Genomic DNA, 20571 nt, shown 5'->3' with positions numbered 1-20571 from the left:
CCAACTGCATTAACACCCGCACTGAACACAGCGATGAGGCACGCTTACACACTACGCTATAGCATCAGATTTTTGTTAGACGCGTTTCGGCATGAGCGGGACTCAAACCCCTCACGTTGAGATCTACAATCTTATCCGAAACATGCGCTCTAACCGACTGAGCTACGCTGCCTCCTAACATTCTATGAACAAGGTTATGATATGAGTGGGAGGCAGCGTAGCTAAGTCGGTTAGAGCGCCTGTTCAGGATAAGTCTAAGATCTTAGATCTCAACGTGCGTGGGTTCGAGTCCCGCAGCTTGCCGGAAGACGTCTAAAAAACAAACTGATGCTAGCGTTGTGTGTTAGGGTGCCTCACCGCTGTGTTCAGTGCGGTTGTGAATGAAGTTGGAAAACACTCCGTCAATCAGAGAGGATGCAAATGTTGGTTCCGTGTATAGCAGGCACAACCTATGCATGTTAAAACCAATACACTATTTGTCAAAGTGTAGGGTGTTCACCCGGTGTATTGCACCTGCCAGTCCCTGGTACTACAATACTGCAAGAATCTTCAGGATTGAAGGAGGCAGTCAGTGTAGCTTGAAAACTGCCTAATTTTTAAAATTCAATTTTGACTCAGATTTTTAGGTGAATATCATTAACATCAGTCTAACTTATATAAGTTATAAATGGAGGTGTAAAGTTTGTGGTCATATTTTATTATTGGAGTGAATGTGTGTGTTGTTGTTGTTGTTCATTTTGGGCCTGTTGTTGTTGTTGTTATCTTGGGTTTTAAGGCGCGTATCATTTAGATATGAATATTTGTTTCACGCCCTAGTAGCCTCCTCCGTAGACATTTGGGCCCGTATTCTAAAGTCGGGTTTAACTTAGACCATGGTCTCTGTGCTAAAATTATGGGAAGCCAAATGTTTCAAAATTGTGTTTACAGTAATCGCTTCTCATGTTTACTGTGCCCTTTATAATTCGTTAATGGTGAAGATGACTGTCATACTTATCCTTCCCAGGCAGTTAATAATGTTGGGAGTCAAATGAGCTGATACATTGAACCTCTACTGTTTAATAAAGATTTATGTAACAACTGGCTTTTCATAGTTAAACCACAAATTAAAACTAGAGTTTAAATCAAACCCGATTTCAGAATACGGGCCTTGGTGTTGAGAACTCAAAGGTAGAAAAACTGCTGGGTAATGTGAGAGCAGCCTTTCACTTTTAGGTTTGATAGATCTACACTGAAGTCTAAACTGTGATTGTTAACGTATGATTTTTTAAAATGAAATTGACAAGTATGGAAATATAGTCTTTGCGAAAGAAAAATTCAAGTAGATGCAGTTCACATTGTATAATTAATTTACATGTATTAAACTGATTGTTAACGTATGATTTTTAAAATGAAATTGACAAGTATGGAAATATGGTCTTTGCGAAAGAAAAATTCAAGTAGATGCAGTTCACATTGTATAATTAATTTACATGTATTAAACTGATTGTTAACGTATGATTTTTAAAATGAAATTGACAAGTATGGAAATATAGTCTTTGCGAAAGAAAAATTCAAGTAGATGCAGTTCACATTGTATAATTAATTTACATGTATTAAACTGATTGTTAACGTATGATTTTTAAAATGAAATTGACAAGTATGGAAATATAGTCTTTGCGAAAGAAAAATTCAAGTAGATGCAGTTCACATTGTATAATTAATTTACATGTATTAAACTGATTGTTAACGTATGATTTTTAAAATGAAATTGACAAGTATGGAAATATGGTCTTTGCGAAAGAAAAATTCAAGTAGATGCAGTTCACATTGTATAATTAATTTACATGTATTAAACTGATTGTTAACGTATGATTTTTAAAATGAAATTGACAAGTATGGAAATATAGTCTTTGCGAAAGAAAAATTCAAGTAGATGCAGTTCACATTGTATAATTAATAAACTGATTGTTAACGTATGATTTTTAAAATGAAATTGACAAGTATGGAAATATAGTCTTTGCGAAAGAAAAATTCAAGTAGATGCAGTTCACATTGTATAATTAATTTACATGTATTAATGATTCATCACACTGGATTCCGTTTCCCTCAATTTAATATCTTAATAAGGAAAAAATGAATATTAAACCCCACTCTCATTTCCTGAATAATTAAATGTAGGGTGGTAGCAGCAGCAGCGATAATGTGCGAGTGGTGGTGCGATGTCGTCCCCTCAACTCCAAGGAGACGGGTCAAGGGTTCAAGCCTGTGGTCAAGATGGACGAGATGAGGGGCACTGTACAGGTCACCAACCCCAACGCGCCCAGCGGGGAACCCCCCAAATCATTCACCTTTGACACCGTGTTTGCTCCTGGAGCCAAGCAAACTGACGTCTACAACCAAACGGCCAGACCTATTGTGGATGCTGTTATTGAAGGCTATAATGGTAAAGCTCCTATCCAGGGTATTAACATGAATTTAAGAAAATAGGATTGTTGTTGATGGAATAGTTGCTGATACCATAAAAATTAAGGCCCGGTTATATCATTCTGTGCAAGCCCTGTGCACGACTTGGGAAGTGACTTGACAGTATCTTTTGCAGGTACACGTATCTTGTACGAACATGCTCAAATGTTTGTTGTGGGTGATTGCACGGAACGATGTGACAGGGCCTTAAGATAAAGATACTGACGGATGATTAAAGTAATGTGGACTAGCCTACAGGGAAACATGACACTAACGAATTTCATCTAACATTAATAAATAAAGAATGGTCCCAGTATTGATAAAGATGATGCAAAATTCAAACAAGCCTAAAACTTGGGAATTATGTTTTTGTCTCGCCTGCATAGCAGAGCGAGACTATAGGCGCCGCTTTTCCGACGGCGGCGGCGGCGTCAACATCAAATCTTAACCTAAGGTTAAGTTTTTGAAATGACATCATAACTTAGAAAGTATATGGACCTAGTTCATGAAACTTGGACATAAGGTTAATCAAGTATTAGTGAACATCCTGCCTGAGTTTCAGGTCACATGACCAAGGTCATTTAGGGTCAATGAACTTTGGCCAAGTTGGGGGTATTTGTTGAATTACCATCATAACTTTGAAAATGTATGGATCTAGTTCATGAAACTTGGACATTAGGTTAATCAAGTACCACTGAATATCCTGTGCGAGTTTCAGGTCACATGACCATGGTCAATGGTCATTTAAGGTCAATGAACTTTGGCCGTGTTGGGGGTATATGTTAAATTACCATCCTAACTCTGAAAGTTTATGGATCTAGTTCATAAAACTTGGACATAAGAGTAATTAAGTATCACTGAACATCCTGTACGAGTTTCAGGTCACATGACCATGGTCAAAGGTCATTAAAGGTCAATGAACTTTGGCCGTGTTGGGGGTATTTGTTGAATTACCATCCTAACTCTGAAAGTTTATGGATCTAGTTCATCAAACTTGGGATTTAAGAGTAATCAAGCATCACTAAACATCCCCTGTGAGTTTCAGGTCACAAAACCAAGTCAAAGGTCAGTTAAGGTCAATAAACTTAGGCCATGTTGGGGTAATTGTTGAAGTGCCATCATAACTTTGAAAGTTTATGGATAGAGTGAATGAAATGTGGACATGGGTGTAGTTGACAGTCTTAAGTCTCCGTTCAAATGTCATTTATGGTCAATGAACGTGGTATTATGTCATTATATGAATGATGTTTTTATGAATGATTATTTTATAGTAGTTTTCAAAGTTAGCACTGCTGCTATATTAAATTGCGTAATGCAGGCGAGACTGCCAGAGGCGTTCCACTTGTTCTGAAATAGCGTGCATGAAAGTTTTTAAAGAATTACTGGAAGATAAAGATAGGTTTCTTCCATAATGAAAGACAAACAAAAGTAGTTGAAATATACACTGATTTCATGAGAATGTCTGTAAAACCAATATTTATTGTCACCGTGACCGTATTATGGTAGAACTAGAGTTGACATTAACTGAACTTTGTGTAATCATGAAATCTAAGCTGAAATAACAATCACACTTACGATCCCCAATTATGCAGATGAGCACATGTAGGAGAGGCATACTTGCAAAAAGATCCAACATCAGGCTCAAATTTCATGCTTATCTTGCATTTCTCAGGAATTGCACTATTTCATCCAGAATCCTTTGGCAAGGCTCCACACTAACTTTTTTTGGTGGCCCGATACATGTAGGTTCACCAAGGTTCACCAAAATCATCAATTTCATATTCTTGGTGGCCCTAAAACAATAGAAAACATTACAATTTATCAAAACTTTGGTAGCCCGACTGGGCCACCCAGTGTGGGCTTTTGACAGAATTGTTGTTGCCCGACTCTCATTTTTGGTAGCCCCGGGCCACTGCTAATGTCTTAGATACATATTTTTATTGACCTATAGATAGACACCTGAGTGGTCACTTGTTTGGAATCTGTATAAGCTCATGTTGAAATCATTACCAGAAGTGGCCTTATACTGAGTGCAGAATATCAAAGTACATGTAATATGACCTTCATTCCGTGACAAAAGTAATATTTTGTTTCAATTTTGATGAGATTTTTGTCTCATCTCCTTTAAGTACAAGTAGATACATGTATAGAAAGGAATAATTGTGCTTTTAAGGAATATTGAAGAGATTTGTGTTTTATTATTGGTCAAATTTTCAGGTAGAGGACATAGAACCTCTACCTTTCATATGTATCTGTTCTGATAAAATTCCTACAAATAAATTTAAAAAGGAATAGAAATATACATTTGGTATACATACTTATATAACTTACAGAACACGTATCCCTCAAACAGCCTAGACTTTCATATGAACTATTAGGCTTGTTAAATGGATCTAGTATAATAATAATATATAGCATTTATGAGGCGCCGATTCATCTAGTTTCCTATTCAACGGCGCACTATATATTAACCCCGGCTGTAGCTCCAGCTGCTAAAGGCGCTTGGTGCATTCAAGGAATTAATCCTGCCGGGTACCCATTCACCTCACCTGGGTTGAGTGCAGCACAATTTTGATAAATTTCTTGCTTAACGAAAACACCGGTGAGATTCGAACCCACGCCCCTCTCACTGAAAGACAAGATTCTTAACCACTAGACCACGATGCCCCCGTATACAAGTTGTTCCTATTTCTGCTTGAGTTTTCCTTTGTTGCTCGGCAAGTTGTTTGATAATTTCACTTTCACCTTTTTATTATTAATGCAGGAACCATATTTGCCTATGGCCAGACAGGCACTGGAAAGACGTTTACAATGGAAGGAGTTCGATCTCAGCCAGAACTCAGAGGCATCATTCCAAACTCCTTCGCTCATATTTTTGGGCACATTGCCAAAGAGCAAGAAAATGTCAGGTTAGAGCAGACTTTATAGCTTAAAAAGTTTTTTTGGTTGCCACGAAGGAAGGAAGTATGTTCTGCAGAAATGCTTGGCAAAGAGCACTCTGTTGAACTGTTGTGTGGTCCAGGCAAAATTTTTTTGGGGGGCTACTTTTCAGAACTTACTGCCTAGTTCTGCAACGTTGGATAACCTTTAACATTGCAATGAATGGATATTTTCTAGGGCTTCCTATGGAGTTCCAGGGCTCTTGTGAGCATTTCAAGAGGGAAATCACCCAGGGCCCAGTGCAATTTTCCTCCTTTTTCCACTTCGATGATGTAGTCAATTTAACATCTGAAATGAACTACCAATCCATATATTTTTTCAAAAGCCTGTCCTGATTATTCACTATTTTCAGTTTCAGTGCCCCCCTTTTTGGTTAAAGTAGTCTAGTATTATTCTTTCATCTCAAGAGACACTCCATTGTGTAATGAGATATTTTTTTTTCGGCAATCCCAATGATCGATGTGTATGAGGTTGAGCTTATAGGGCTGTAATGCTAAATAGTGATAATAGTGGCTACGTACATGTACATAGCACACGGGTCCATTTTTTCCTTGATCATGATGCTTCAATGAATCCTGAAGATATTGGGACTTGAATGCTTGTGTTGATGGTAATTGCTAATGATCCCATTGCTTTGCTGAGGAGTTGGATTTTGCACTCCCTGCCTTCTTCCCTCTGTTGTTATCAAGTTGATTAATATACTGATATTTTACATGATTTTGCATGTTTTACACTTTACTTAATTGATCAACTCTTTGTTTGTTACTTTTAGGGAGCCCTATTAATAGGCTCAATTGCTTTATGGAGGCTCCCTTAACCATATTTAATTTGCATTATGTTCTGTTTTGTTCTTTTAATATTTTTGTAAATTTTGTTTGTTTTTGAAAATGATTGAAACCATAATGAAAGGGAAATGAAATAAATCAGAATCAATTTAAATTTTATATACTATTTTTGTGATTAAAAAAAAAAAAAAAATCCATCTCCTTCTCTTAGGACGAGTGCCTAGTTTTAATGGCATCCATAACTACTTGTTATTTTATAAGTTTGTTTATGATGTGTGGAAGGAGATGAAATGTTTGGTACCCAAGACATGTAATAAATTAGTTTTAGTGATTCTTCTTTGAACTCTTATTTTTGCAGGTTTCTTGTCAGGGTGTCTTATCTGGAGATCTATAATGAAGAAGTGAAAGATTTATTAGGCAAAGATCAACACAGCAGATTAGAGGTAAAATAGTTCATTCCCAATTAAACCTCCACTTCGTTTGATACACCAGGGGCCCGTCTTACAAAGAGTTGCGATTGATCCGAAAAATCGCAACAATGGAAAGCCAGCAAAGTCAACATATGACATGCACGTTTGTTTAAAAAAAATTCTAGATATGAATGTATATCCATAAAGTCATTGATTTCTTGACAATTTGGTGTGTTTTCATTTTTCAAATTTCCTGTAGAAAAAAATTATAACACTGATGAATTTCCATAGAGTTACGATTGATTGGATCAATCGTAACTCTTTGTAAGACGGGGCCCAGGTGGGTGTTTCATAAAGATGTTCTTTGTGCATGACTGGTGATCCTTTCTTATACTAAATGATACATCCCTATGTAGCAGACTTTGCACCAAAGAACATGTTCTAGTCGTGTGTTAAGTTGTGTGTAACTTTACAAAATGCTTTATGAAACACCCACCAGTTTCCTGTTCATATTGGCACTACCTAAAGGCTCATTCAAATACAAAAAAAATAGTCACAGTCATGTAGAATAACTATAATACTTCCCCAAAAGAAAGTTATTTCACCCACGATCCTGTGTCCTTTTTTTTAAATTTCACAGGGTTGTGTAGACAAAAATAGCAATGTCCCAATTTTCTTTTGTACATAGACTTGCAGTAATCTAAACGGGAGAGATCAAAATCACGAACCATCATTTTCAAATGTTGATTCACATTTTCACAATAAGAAATTCCACATATTGGCAATGGGCACTAGATTGATATCTTTATAAAACATTGGTCGAGTTTTAAGGCTGTTATATTTTCATTTTTGAAGAATATTTTCTATACATGTAGATGTGGCTTGAGATTGGTGTATGAAAAGTCAAACCCATGATGGGTAAAAACATTTTTCAAGCGACAAAATGAGGTTTTAAAAGCAGCAAGTCTTTGCAGAATATTGACAGTTTGTACATTGTAATTCAAGTTTTGGAAGTTTGTGTTGATTTATTTATTAGGATCTAACATTACAGATTTAGACAAATCACAAATCCAGCCGAGCCATACCAAAGAATGAGACCTTCTGCCTTCTTGCTAGGCACTCGGCATTTAGTTTACCCTGGGTAGATAAAACGTTGTTATTTTTATTATTATTTCGTATCAAATCACAGAAAAATGAAATTTCTTTTGTCCAATTTTTTCACCAGGTAAAAGAGCGTCCCGATGTCGGCGTGTATGTCAAAGACCTTTCTGCGTTTGTTGTCAACAATGCAGATGACATGGATAGGATCATGACATTAGGGAACAAAAATAGTAAGTATTATTTCATAATTTCATATTGTGCTGCACTAAACCCAGGTGAGGTGAATGGTCACCTGGTAGGAAGAGATTCATCAAATGCTTGACTGCCTAGGCAACCCAGCTAAAGCCAGGGTAATAATACCATTATCATGTTAAGCAGGGCCAAATGGGAGAACAGTTTTGGGGACTGAAGTGGCTACCCCAGGTAAATAAGACTACTACTAGTAGTAGTAGTAGTAGTAGTAGAAGTATCTTTAATTAAGCTTTAAAAAGAAAAATTATATATATACTTGGGTCTTTTGCCGGTCCTCAATGCTATCAGTTGGATCTTCCATTTTATGCAGGGGAGGGGTCAGGGTGATATTAGTAGATTCAGATAATGACTGATTAACATCCTACAGTGTACATGAAGTACTGTTCTTGCCTGTTCTGTATTCTTGTGTACAATTTGTCTTCAGAAAAAAACAGGCTTTCGAGTTTCTGTTCAGTACACATACATGTACAGGGTTCGTTGATCTGAATTGCCTTCTTCACATTTCAGAATACAGAAAATTATGCAGTGTCTTCAAATGTCAGATTCCCTACAATACGGTTTTATTAGAGGCAAAATGGTATTATTGTTCCGTTTGGAATAATACATATAATGAGTTTAGTGCCCTTCCACCAACTGGGAGAAACGCTAGTGATTCATTAATTATTGATTTATCACACCCACATTTTCAAAATCACCTTCAAGCACAAATTGATGTTAATGTATTACCGGGTATTCTGTACTTGATGATTGTTTGTGATATCCACATACCTTGTGGTGAGTTGATGCAACCTTTAGATGGATGGCATCTCCTTGCTATTTTAGGTTCAAAATAAGATTTTTGGGGTTTGGAAATAAATGTTATGTCAAGGTGCTTGCTTGTTTTGTTGAAGCATTTGTTTTGGAAGAAAGTATTAAAGCATAGACTTGTCCAGCGCACATTTCGACTGTCTTTCTTTTTTTTCTTCTTTTCTTCACATGTTGACATGCTTGTAATATGTACCCATTGGTTAATCAGGACTTCAGTTTTAATATTCTTAGAGCAAAGGCACATGTCTGGAAATGAAAGAAAGAAAAGCCCCCCCCCCAAAAAAAAAAAAAAAAAAAAAAACTAACTCCAACTTTAATGAAAGGTGCATTGATGTCAGTCAAAATGGCCTCCAAGGCCATGGCCAAAGTGCTCTTTAAGTAGTACAGCATAATCAATCTGGCTTTAGCAGACCAGCTGTTACGCGCACTGCGTTTCAAGGAATAAAATTCCTACGAGGTACCCATTCACCTCACCTGGGTTGAGTGCAGCACAATGTAGGTAAATTAGTGTATGTGTATTACATGTATGTGTATCATTGGTTTTTTTTCAAATAAACGAACCATGAATATATTCATTTTAACAGCCTTGATTAGGTTGTCCTTCTTTAGTAATGCTCAACTTGTTGACAATTGATATCTGGTCCGGTTTGCTTGCAGGATCTGTGGGGGCGACAAACATGAATGAACAGAGTTCCCGTTCGCATGCTATCTTCACTATTACCCTGGAGAGGAGTGATATGGGTCTGGACAAAGAACAACACGTTAGGGTCGGTAAACTACACATGGTGGATCTTGCGGTAAGTAGCTTACCCTAATGGGGCGTTGCAAGAAACGTGCAATCATTCACAAGGAATGTGCAGTCAATTGCAAGAAACTTGCAATCAATCACAAGAAACTTACAATCAATCACAAGAAGCTTACAATCAATTGACTTGCAATCAATCACAAGAAACGTGTAATCAATCATAAGACACGTGCAATCAATCACAAGAAACCTACAATCAATCACAAGAAACTTACAATCAGTCACAAGTAACTTACAATCAATTGCAAGTCAATCCTCATGTCTAGTCAAGTTTGGGTCCCCAAAATCAGGCATAGGACTTTCAATTAGTAGCACATTTGCACACATTTTTCTGGGGCCATCTTACAAAGAGTTACAATTGATCCAATCAATCGTAACACTATGGAAATCCATCAGTGTCATACATTTTTCTACAGGAAATTTGCACAATGTCCTTTGTAAACAAGAAGTAGTTAATTTTTAAGAAAACAATTAATGCATGAATATGCATCAATAGCTAGAAAATATTTTGAACAAACATGCATAATACATGTTGACGTTCATACAATGTAGTTGCGAGTGATCGGATCAATCGCAACTCTTTGTAAGACCTGGCCCTGGTCTGCTTTGTAAATCAAGGAGTTGAAATCAATTTTAATTTTTACTCAAATTATTTTTTGATGGGGATGTGCCTCACAAAACTCTGAAATGGGGGTCTAAGGAACTGACTAAAAGGGTGAAGTACGGGGTCTTGGGAACTAAATATATACCGCGCGGTGTGTGAAAAACAGGGTCTACGGAATGGGATCGCGGGGCCGCCGACGAATTAGACCAAATGGTTAATGGTGCATGTAAGTAGACTTTCTGTTTGTAGACAAACTAGGATGAGACCATGCGGACAATTAATGATAAATGCCAGTTGTAAGGATTCGAACGACCACCGAAGGGTCCGTATGTATTTATGCCAAAAGATTCTGGAAGATATTGTGAAATAACTGAGAAATTAGCAAAGTAAGCATGTAATCCCATCAAATTGTCTAGTCTTTTTCCAAACAATAATAATACACTGTCCCACATGTGCTTGTCTGTGTTGGCCATCTTCAGTGTAATCACTTTTTTCGGCTTTATTAGATTTCATGATTTCACAAGGTTTAGTTGTAACTGTCCCGTAGCTAGATCTGGGATGATATAGTGACAGTTGACCTCGGTTTCACAGACTTACTTTAAAGGTATAGTGTATGATTGGTTGTTCTCAGAAAAGGGTAATGAATCAATTTCAAAATTATTACATTAATTAAATACCTATATTATTGCTCGATTTTATCACGGAAAAAAAACTTGCATAACTTTTCTATTTTCATGATATTGAGGGGTGAAACATGTATTATATATTTATCGGTTAACCGTTTATACTTAGGACCTTTCTATTGACGCCCTCTCGGGTTAAAAAATAAATTGATCTTAGAACACTGTTCGAATAATGCATATTCATTACGACGTCATGCATATTGATGAATACGTCATCGCGCATGCGCAGAGAAAGCAAACGTCGAACGGTGCGTGCAAGCTCAAAGCGCCGATGCCAGCCGGCTAGCGACTTGTTTACGCTTTGCACACAAGCTACCGGTTCACATCACAGTCACAGGACATTATCATCGCATGCAAAGTACGTGAGTATAGTCTACACATATAGACCGAATAGTGCGTGTATGCGAGTATCGATGCACGTTTTGGAATTTTAATTCACAAGCAGATGATGAGCAGAGAAAATTGAGGGATGGGGCAGACATGACGTACTCGGCAAGATTTCAACAACAACAAAAAACAGTGACAAAATAGCTATTAATTTTGCAGCCCTGCAAGGAAACTTGCATCTCGATTTTTAATAATGAGAAGTTCAGTATTGCTCAGCAGTAAAAGTGTGATTTTTATCTGGGGATATATATATACAGGACCGAACTCTGTGCTATAGACCCAGAGTTATTAATTCTTCTTTATTTGCTTGTTTAAAAAGCACAGTCACATGCAATCATAAAAATATACACAAAGTACAAATAATAACATGAGTACAGGCAAGATACAATGTGTATTTGGGTCTCATTCCTAAGACGGTATTTACAATGAACGCGTGGGGAATCCGGGAAGCAAGGTACGTGAAGAAGACTACGCAAACTTGGAGAAGCAGAAGAGAACAGACCAACGTAATGTGTAAGCATGGAGCTATTTATAGCCCCATGGTGTATGATTTGTGTATCAATTTCGAGGAGATCAACTCGCTCACACACACTCATGCGAGCCCATGAGCCGGAAAGTTGGGGGCGGCAGAAGAGAGGGTGGTAGCCTTATTACCAATGGACAGATCTAAAGCTGTATTCTATGGACGGATGGAGCAATCTCCTTGGATGGAGAAATGACTGAAGATCGAGTGAAGAGAATGAATGATGGATTGATAGCTGGGCCTGGGTATGGGTGTATTGTATCATCCGCCCGATCATCCGATGGATAGGCCTACTGATAACCCCCCAGGATGGACGGATTGAATGGATGAACGAATGGATACCAATGATAAAATGATGAAATAAAATGAATTGGTGGCTGGACAGATGAGCTGGTCATGTAGAAAAAATAGCAGAAAATACGCATTCGCTCTATGTTTATTTGAGAAAAAAATGTAAATGACTGCTTGTACGTGCTTGGCGGTGAAAATGACAATTACACGGCTCACACTTTGTTTGGGGGCATGAGAAGAACCACTTGCTACGGTCATCGCAAATAGATTCTCTGCGTCTTTACAAAATGAAATGGAAGTTACAGTACTGTTAGGTATATATGGGTTTCGGGATGGGTTTACCCCACTTATGCGTACATGATATGATCTTGGTACAGGTAGAGGCAGCTGCATGCATTGGCCTTCAGTTTTTTTCATAGTCTTACGGATTAGACGTAGGCCTATAGCTACCGTTTCGTGTTCTACCAGTGGTATGGGGTAATAGGTACGGCAATATGGGTCGCGGAACAGTTTTCAAAGTGGGGGGGGGGGCTGACCATTCAAAATATCACAATCCTAATGTCATTTTTACGTTTTTTGTACACTGTTTTGGAAATAAGTGAGGGGGCCGGGGGGCTGAATTCCCCCAGCCCCCCCCCCCCCCGGACCCGCTTCCGCGGCCCCTGAGGCATGGGTTGTAGGGGAGTTGCACCATGGTCGCACACAAAGTGGTCGCTAGCTACTTCCACATGCTCGTCCCAGCCTCTGCCAAGATTGAAACTTCATAGAGCAAGGAAATTCTGAGATTTGCTATGTAAACAATACCGTAGATTCTGTTTCGGCACGACCAGTGGCGTAACAGGCGGGGGGGGGGGGGCAAGCTGCCCCCTAACGGATTTCACTGGGAAAAAAAAAAAAAAAAAAAACGGGGAAAAGGGAGGGATATTTTAACAAACATAAGGGTGAAAGGGGAAGGGGAAAGAAAAGGAAAGGAGGAAAAGGGAAGGGCAAGAGAAAAGTGAAAGAAAACGAAGATTTTTTTTAATGGAAAAGGACGGATATCGGACGGAAAAGGAATGAAAGAAGAACATTTGAGAAAGAAAAAATCATTCCGAAATAGGCCTATATTTAATGCAATAGAAAACATAGCGGTAAATGAAGGTCGGAATGGAAATAGTCAAAAGCTACATTGGAAATCAAAGAAAAAAGACAAGAAAAAAAATTAATGACACAACCGGGCTGCCGAGGAATGAAAATAAAGAGTGGGAAAAAAGAAGGACTGCTTACAACATAGTGCTATAAACTTGCTAAATTTTATTCAAATAAGCTACCGGGGCAGTTGCCCCAGACCCCACGCGGTAGGAGCTCTTCATCTATAACCTTCAAATGGCTCTGTAACGCTCCTTGTAGGGACCATTCCTTTAAGTTCAATCACTGGCCTACAAGTGGTTCTACACCCAAGAAGTAATAAAATAAATTATAGGAGACAACGTATGATGAAATGAATGGAAACAATGAAATGTCAATTTCGATGGGCAATTTTTTCTAGCTCGATTTGCTCGCGTGCTGGCGACTTTTTACAAATTTTCCCACATTGCTATGTTTGGCCACCTCAAAATATTCGGTTCAACTGGGTTGAATAAATGTAATGTGTAAAAGCTATATTCTGTATATACCTGCGATTTGATTAAAAAACCGGCAATCTGCGAGGTTTAAATGGCTTTGATATCAAGAAGGGGAAAGGGGCGTCACATAAATAGAGTACATGCAACGTCACTGCATGGCGTACATGTTGGGGGCGGGGGCTTGGGGACCATCCGCCCTCAAGAAAGAAGATCTGTGACCAAGATATAGAAATAGAAAAGATGTAGAAATAGAAATTGAGAAAACAATGACATGAAAGAAGGAATAATTTTCTGGATTCCCTCGCTTAGTTCACTCGCACAAAAAATAATGTTGTTTGCGTCGAGTTGTTGGGTCATTTAACGCTAAGGCAGTGGCAGCATGGAGTTGAAAGTGTGGGGGCTGAGCAGAAAGGGTGAAGGGGGCTGGCCATAAAAAAATCACATGGCATTTTTTTGCGTTTTATCTTGCTATATGTTTAAAAGATGTAGAGTAACCCGAACCCCTCAATTCATAGGTTCCAAAATATGATATGCTGCCGTCGTGAAATAGGGGAAAGAGAATGAAAGAAGTATCTGGACTATTGAATACACAACCGAAAGAATACGAGGTTGAGACGGTCCGAAGTGATAGCTGGGTGTAAATAAACAAAATAAAATACCAACGAAAGTTACACAAAAACAACAACAAAAAACAATCAAAATGGTAGAATACATGAAAAAGTGGGTGTTATCATTAAAGGGCATAATTATCCTGTAACGCATTTTTAGAGTATATATAGAAAGACGAATTAAATGTTGTATTATATCCGACGCCTTTAGCTCCACGGCGTCATCAACATTTTACAACTCAGGCGGAAAATAATGTTGAAATCATTATTGATGATAAAGTAAATTTACTCGTCTATATATGGCTTGTAAGAATAGTTTGGGGCGGGAAAAGCCTACCTTTGGAAGTAAAGATGACATTCTTGTTTGAAAATGATGGGCAGGTCCCGAGGTTTAACGGATATGAGATGCACATTTTTCATGTTGCCGATGAAAATATTCTTGCCTATTATGTTTTCATAAACTCCAGGAGAAAAATGATAATTATACTTGTGAATCCTCACTGAGCGGTAATTCGATATGTAGAAGTATATGAATGCACAGCGGCCACGTGGCAATAACTCACAAGTGATATATTTCTTTGAATCTAGGCATATACCAAAATAAAGCTCACACTTCACTTTTGGATTCCTACTTTTTTCCCTTTCTCAAGGGCCGCGAAACGGATTGGAAAGTGTGATGGGGTGGGGGCTGCCCATGCAAATAATCATAATCCGATGGTAACTTTTACGTTTTTTTGCAGTGCGTGGGCCGCAGCCCCTCCCCCCGTTTCCGTGGCCCCTGTAATACTTTGATTATTTGTGACATTAAATTTTTCTTACGGACCAATTTAATTCATAAGTTTCCGTGTAGCCCTTCTCCCCCTTTTTGGCTGATACGTTTCAAGCATTTCTTTGCTTTTGGAGTTTTACTCTGCATTTTCTGCATTGTTCATGATAGTTATATGCTTTTACATTCTTTATGTCTAAGTCCTATCTTCATACAGTTAAAACATTGTCAATTGTATTTCAGGCCGTATTATGATTATGCTACATGCATTGTAAATTTATTTTGTTTATCCAATCAATAAATCGAAAAAAAAACTTCCAAAAAAGAGTTGGAGAACAATATTGAAATAAAAGAAAGTCCCTTTGAAAATGTGAACATGAAGACTATAGACACAACCGGATATAGGAATTGTATAGCAACGAAAATACAGAAAGATAAAAACAATACTGAATTAATCAAGAACTCATTAATTCCAAATTGACAATGATAAGTGACCAATAGCGTAAAATGGGCAAAAATTGAGTTGGACAGAATGGCATATCGGGCAAATGTCTTGACATTCCTCATAACAAAACACTGATTGTGATAGATTTTGACCTATTATTGAGATGATAATTTATTTGCTATTGTCTCTCAGTTCTTTCCTATTCTCTTCTGTTTTCTTAACGGTGATTTTTTTATGGGCCGGGGAAGGTGTCCATGGCCCTCACCCCATCTGTAATCCAGCGATTTCAACAGAATATAATTGAAACAAAATATCTACATGGTAGACAAAAATTTTAGTCATGATAGTTCATATCATTGATAAATGATAAAATAATGACGAAATACCATGTGTGGTGAGCGGAAACAATGATGGAACGTTCTGTTATTTGACTATAACAGATATAGGTTTCGATCCCGGGGGTGGGTGGGGTATATATCCCCCAATATAATAATAATGATAACGATGGTGTATTGATAATAGTAATAATAATGTACGTAATTATCATGACGTTGGAAGTGATGGATATCGGATTTACGCACTAATGACCATTTATATTGTTTTTCTCATTATTTTTCTCGAAATCAATTTTTCTTCTAATGTATTGCTATTGAATGAAAACATTCCTTTCGGGAAGTGATACTAACTGCGAATTTTTTTTTTTTTTTAATCCAAGATGAAATGAAATAATATCCTGTTTATATTTTTATACATGATATTATCATTTTGAGATGTACACATCCACGCAAGTAAGCGCATTGCATGGCCTGCTTTTTGTGTTCCGTTTATTTCACCACCCTTTTAAATTTTCTCGAAGTTTCCTTTATTCAGGTTCATGTTGTAAAAGGGTGGAGAATATATAAAAAAGAAATGAGAAGTGAAATTTAAAAGAGTGCATGAAAGGTTTTTTTTTCATCCATGAAAACCGATGACAGTTCATGCAGGGCTGTCGCGCTCGACGTATCATCCATTACATGTACGTGAAAGTTAAATGCTCGGGTTTGTATAAAAACTATTATCTTATGCTTTATCTTATGCGCTGTCATTGATTACTCATCGACATACATAGATTGTGATTAAAATCTACAATTTTCATGTCAGTCTGAATATAAAAAAATAAGATAGCGCTTCGCGCTCGCATTATTTGAAGAGTTTAGTTGCAAAAGGGGTTAGGTCCACTTTTTACCATTCCGAGAAAAACCATGTTTTTTATTCTCACTTACTGCAATATACTCTTATGAGGAACTAAATTGTCATGATGTACTACCCTATCATGTGAACATAAAATTAGGTATGAAGTAAATCTACCTGTCTTCAATTTTTTTCTATATATTCTTTTAAAAATTATCATTGTGGACCTAACCCCTTTTGCTACTAAACTGGAATGAATCCAATCTATTTTGATTAAAAAGGTGATTTATTTTTGCCACTTTTATTCACGTTTTCATATGATTCGAATTTCAAAATTTCGTTGTTTTCATCAGAACGACTAAAATTTTAGAGGATTCGAGACAGAAAACAAAACAAATAATGAACAATGGACCTAACCCCTTTTGACAAATGAGCTCTTCAGAATAGTTTGTTTGCAAAAGGGGTTATAGGTTTTTTTTTTTTTTATTCTCCCCTATTGCAATATTCTTATGCGAAATTTAATGTTTGTGATACCCTACCATGAGAACATAAAATTGGATATAAAAGAAATCAACCAGTCTTCATATCTTTAAAAAAATTATGTGTGGACCTAACCCCTTTTGCAACTAAACTGAAATGGACCTAACCCCTTCAAAAAAAGTGATTTTTCTTTGCCATTAGATCACTTTTTAATGGAAATTTCAACTTTTTTTGGAATCACCTTATAGAGCTACTACAAATCTATACATTGAGACCAAAAAAAAATCATATTTGATGAAAAATGGACCTAACCCCTTTTGCAAGTGGGCTCTTCATTTATTGAGCATGATACTCTTCCTAATCATATTATGGTTATAAATAGTGGCTAGAATGTCCCTGTTTTATGTCTAAATCTTTAACAAAAGTCAGTTTGCGCTCCGAACAATATTCGAGATATTTTGTTCTTGGTCTGCCCGTATATTGACGAAAGAAGTAAAGATGAGGAACACTAAAGCCTAATGACTCATATCTGTCGGCAACCAATTACCTCACCCCCCCCCCCCCCCTCCGCCACAACCTGCCCCTTCCCGGAGACGGCGCGAATAAGCATGCACCTACTAAACATTAGCACTATTGTCAGTCAGTTTTTTTTTTTTATTGCAGCTCACGCGCTCGTAGGACTAAATTTAGTTTACTCAAGTATATACTCGACCCCCTATACATGGGTGTACAGAAAGGGCTCAGGACTCACGGTCCCCTCTAAAAGCTGTACCTCCAAGAAAGAAGGATGGGGGGGGGGCACTCAGTATATAATGCATAGTGGGTATGTGCCGCGAAGGGGACCCCCATTTTTTGACACTCAAAGTTCCGTTCCAAGGCATAGCATTTTTGTGTTATTGAGAAAAGAACAAAGAAAGCCGCTCCAAAGCATAGCATTTTTGTCTCACCTGCATAGCAGAGTGAGACTATAGGCGCCGCTTTTCCGACGGCGACGGCGGCGGCGGCGGCGGCGGCGACGGCGGCGGCGGCGGCGACGGCGACGGCGACGGCGGCGTCAACACCAAATCTTAACCTGAGGTTAAGTTTTTGAAATGACAGCATAACTTAGAAAGTATATGGACCTAGTTCATGAAACTTGGCCATAAGGTTAATCAAGTATTACTGAACATCCTGCCTGAGTTTCATGTCACATGACCAAGGTCAAAGGTCATTTAGGGTCAATGAACTTAGACCATGTTGGGGGAATCAACATCAAAATCTTAACCTAAGGTTAAGTTTTTGAAATGTCATCATAACTTAGAAAATATATGGACCTAGTTCATGAAACTTATACATAAGGTTAATCAAGTATCACTGAACATCCTGCATGAGTTTCACATCACATGACCAAGGTCAAAGGTCATTTAGGGTCAATGAACTTTGGCCGAATTGGGGGTATCTGTTGAATTACCATCATAACTTTGAAAGTTTATGGATCTGATTCATGAAACTTGGACATAATAGTAATCAAGTATTACTGAACATCCTGTGCAAGTTTCAGGTCACATGATCAAGGTCAAAGGTCATTTAGGGTCAATGAACTTTGGCCAAATTGGGGTATTTGTTGAATTACAGCCATAAATTTGAAAGTTTGTTGGTCTAGTTCATAAAACTTGGACATAATAGTAATCAAGTATCACTGAACATCCTGTGCGAGTTTCAGGTCACATGATCAAGGTCAAAGGTCATGTAAGGTCAAAGAACTTTGGCCACGTTGGGGGTATTTGTTGAATTGCCATCATATCTCTATAAGTGTATTGGTCTAGTTCATAAAACGTGGAAATAAGAGTAACCAAGTATCACTGAACATCTTGTGCGAGTTATAGTAGTTTTCAAAATCAGCACTGCTGCTATATTGAATCGCGTGATGCAGGTGAGACGGCCAGAGGCATTCCACTTGTTCTTCTTATCGAGAAAAAAAGAAGAAAGAAATCCGCTCGAAAACTTCGCATATTTTTCGTTACGCCGTTCCGGTCGCATTGATCTGCTACAATAAGCTGCAATTTTGGTAAAAAGCGGCCACAGAGCGCTGTCCGACCACCTCTACGCGAGCGCACTCGGCGCCCGCCGGACTCGCTGCATCATGCACGCATGCCCGTTCCATAGGGATACATGCGCACCATAAAAGCGGGGGGGGGGGGGGGGGGACAGGGGGGACTTGAGGTGGGGGGGGGACGGTTCCCCCAAAATTTTTTGTTGATAACCTTTTTTTTTTTTGCTTGTCAATTTTGTTTCGTGCGTCCCCCCCTAAATTCACGTGGACCCCCCTGAAATGTTTGTGGTCCCCCCCTAAAATGTAGGCTGATGACCTTTTTTCATTTTCCTTGTCAAACAATTTGGGTGATCCACTTTCCTAAAATTTAGGTTGATAACCTTTTTTTTGGGAGGGGGAGGGGGCTTGTCAAATTTTACCTGTGTCCATCCCAAAATTTCAGGTGGACCTCCCCTAATTTTTTTTGCTTCCGCCGCCAAGGATACGCACTCACACGCTGGCGATCCGTTCCAAGGACCCCCATTTTGCAAACATTTGTAGTTCCAAAAGCCCGTTCCGAGGGCCCTCCTCGATAAGCCCGCTCCAAGACCCCGTTTTTAGTCTCGCCAGCGGCACACCCCTACCACTTTTTTTGGTCGAGTGCCCCCCCCCCCCGGGGGAGAAAATAAAGACAGAAAAAAGAAAAAGGGTGAGGAATAATAATAATCATGAATATACTTTCAAAAAATTACATTTATGCTCGCCCGCGAGCAGATTTTTTAAATCGTAAAGCCATACACCCCATTGGAACGAAAGATGAAATGAAATCCCCAAAATATAACAATATTCGTGATGTTCTTCGACCCAAGCACGTAGGCAGCTTGACATGTCATTGATTGACTCGTAACGGCTCGTAACCTTTATTATAGCTGGCCTCAAAATAAAAGAAACGGAATAGTAGGCTATATATATTACAAAAAACAGAGCACGCGGTATTGTAGGTGGAGGCTGTAATTTACTGATAGAGGTAGTCTATATAGGACGCACAGTTATTATTTTTCCTTCTTTTTTTCAAGAGTATCATAAATAAAGACATCATACAACACGTGATATGAATCATAATGAGCAAATAAAAAAACGTGATAACAGTTTAGTGAACGGAATTAGAAAAGGAAAAGTTGTGTATAATAAAATGTAACTAAACAGGAAGAAAGAAAGAAAGAAAATAAGAAAGAAAAAAAAAAGGAAGGAAGGAAGAAAGAAATACGAATAGCCATTTTCTTTCCCTTTCACAAGCATCCTTACACGCCTCCCGTCCTGCTTGCCTAGCCTTCCATACACTGAGGAAGTAATAAAGAGAGAAACGAAATATATGAGAGAAAGGAAAAAATCTCTCATATACACACACAAACCCAAATCACCGCAATTTGAAAGAAGTGGGGGTAGCCGGGCTGAAC

General features: G+C 38.1%; 1 protein-coding gene across 1 annotated transcript; it reads left to right on the top strand.

Moving 5' to 3' along the window:
* Window positions 1-1049: 1049 nt before the first annotated feature.
* On the top strand, window positions 1050-13207 carry LOC135154046 (kinesin-II 85 kDa subunit). Its single transcript, XM_064099060.1, has 5 exons — window positions 1050-2422; window positions 5207-5351; window positions 6526-6610; window positions 7803-7908; window positions 9395-13207. The coding sequence occupies exons 1-5, from the start codon at window positions 2254-2256 to the stop codon at window positions 9550-9552; spliced, it is 663 nt and encodes a 220-aa protein (XP_063955130.1). The 5' UTR covers window positions 1050-2253; the 3' UTR covers window positions 9553-13207.
* Window positions 13208-20571: the final 7364 nt, after the last annotated feature.

This window comes from Lytechinus pictus, chromosome 5 (assembly GCF_037042905.1).
Source record: "Lytechinus pictus isolate F3 Inbred chromosome 5, Lp3.0, whole genome shotgun sequence".
Classification (NCBI taxonomy): domain Eukaryota; kingdom Metazoa; phylum Echinodermata; class Echinoidea; order Temnopleuroida; family Toxopneustidae; genus Lytechinus; species Lytechinus pictus.
This window is presented reverse-complemented; position numbering and strand designations above follow the sequence as displayed.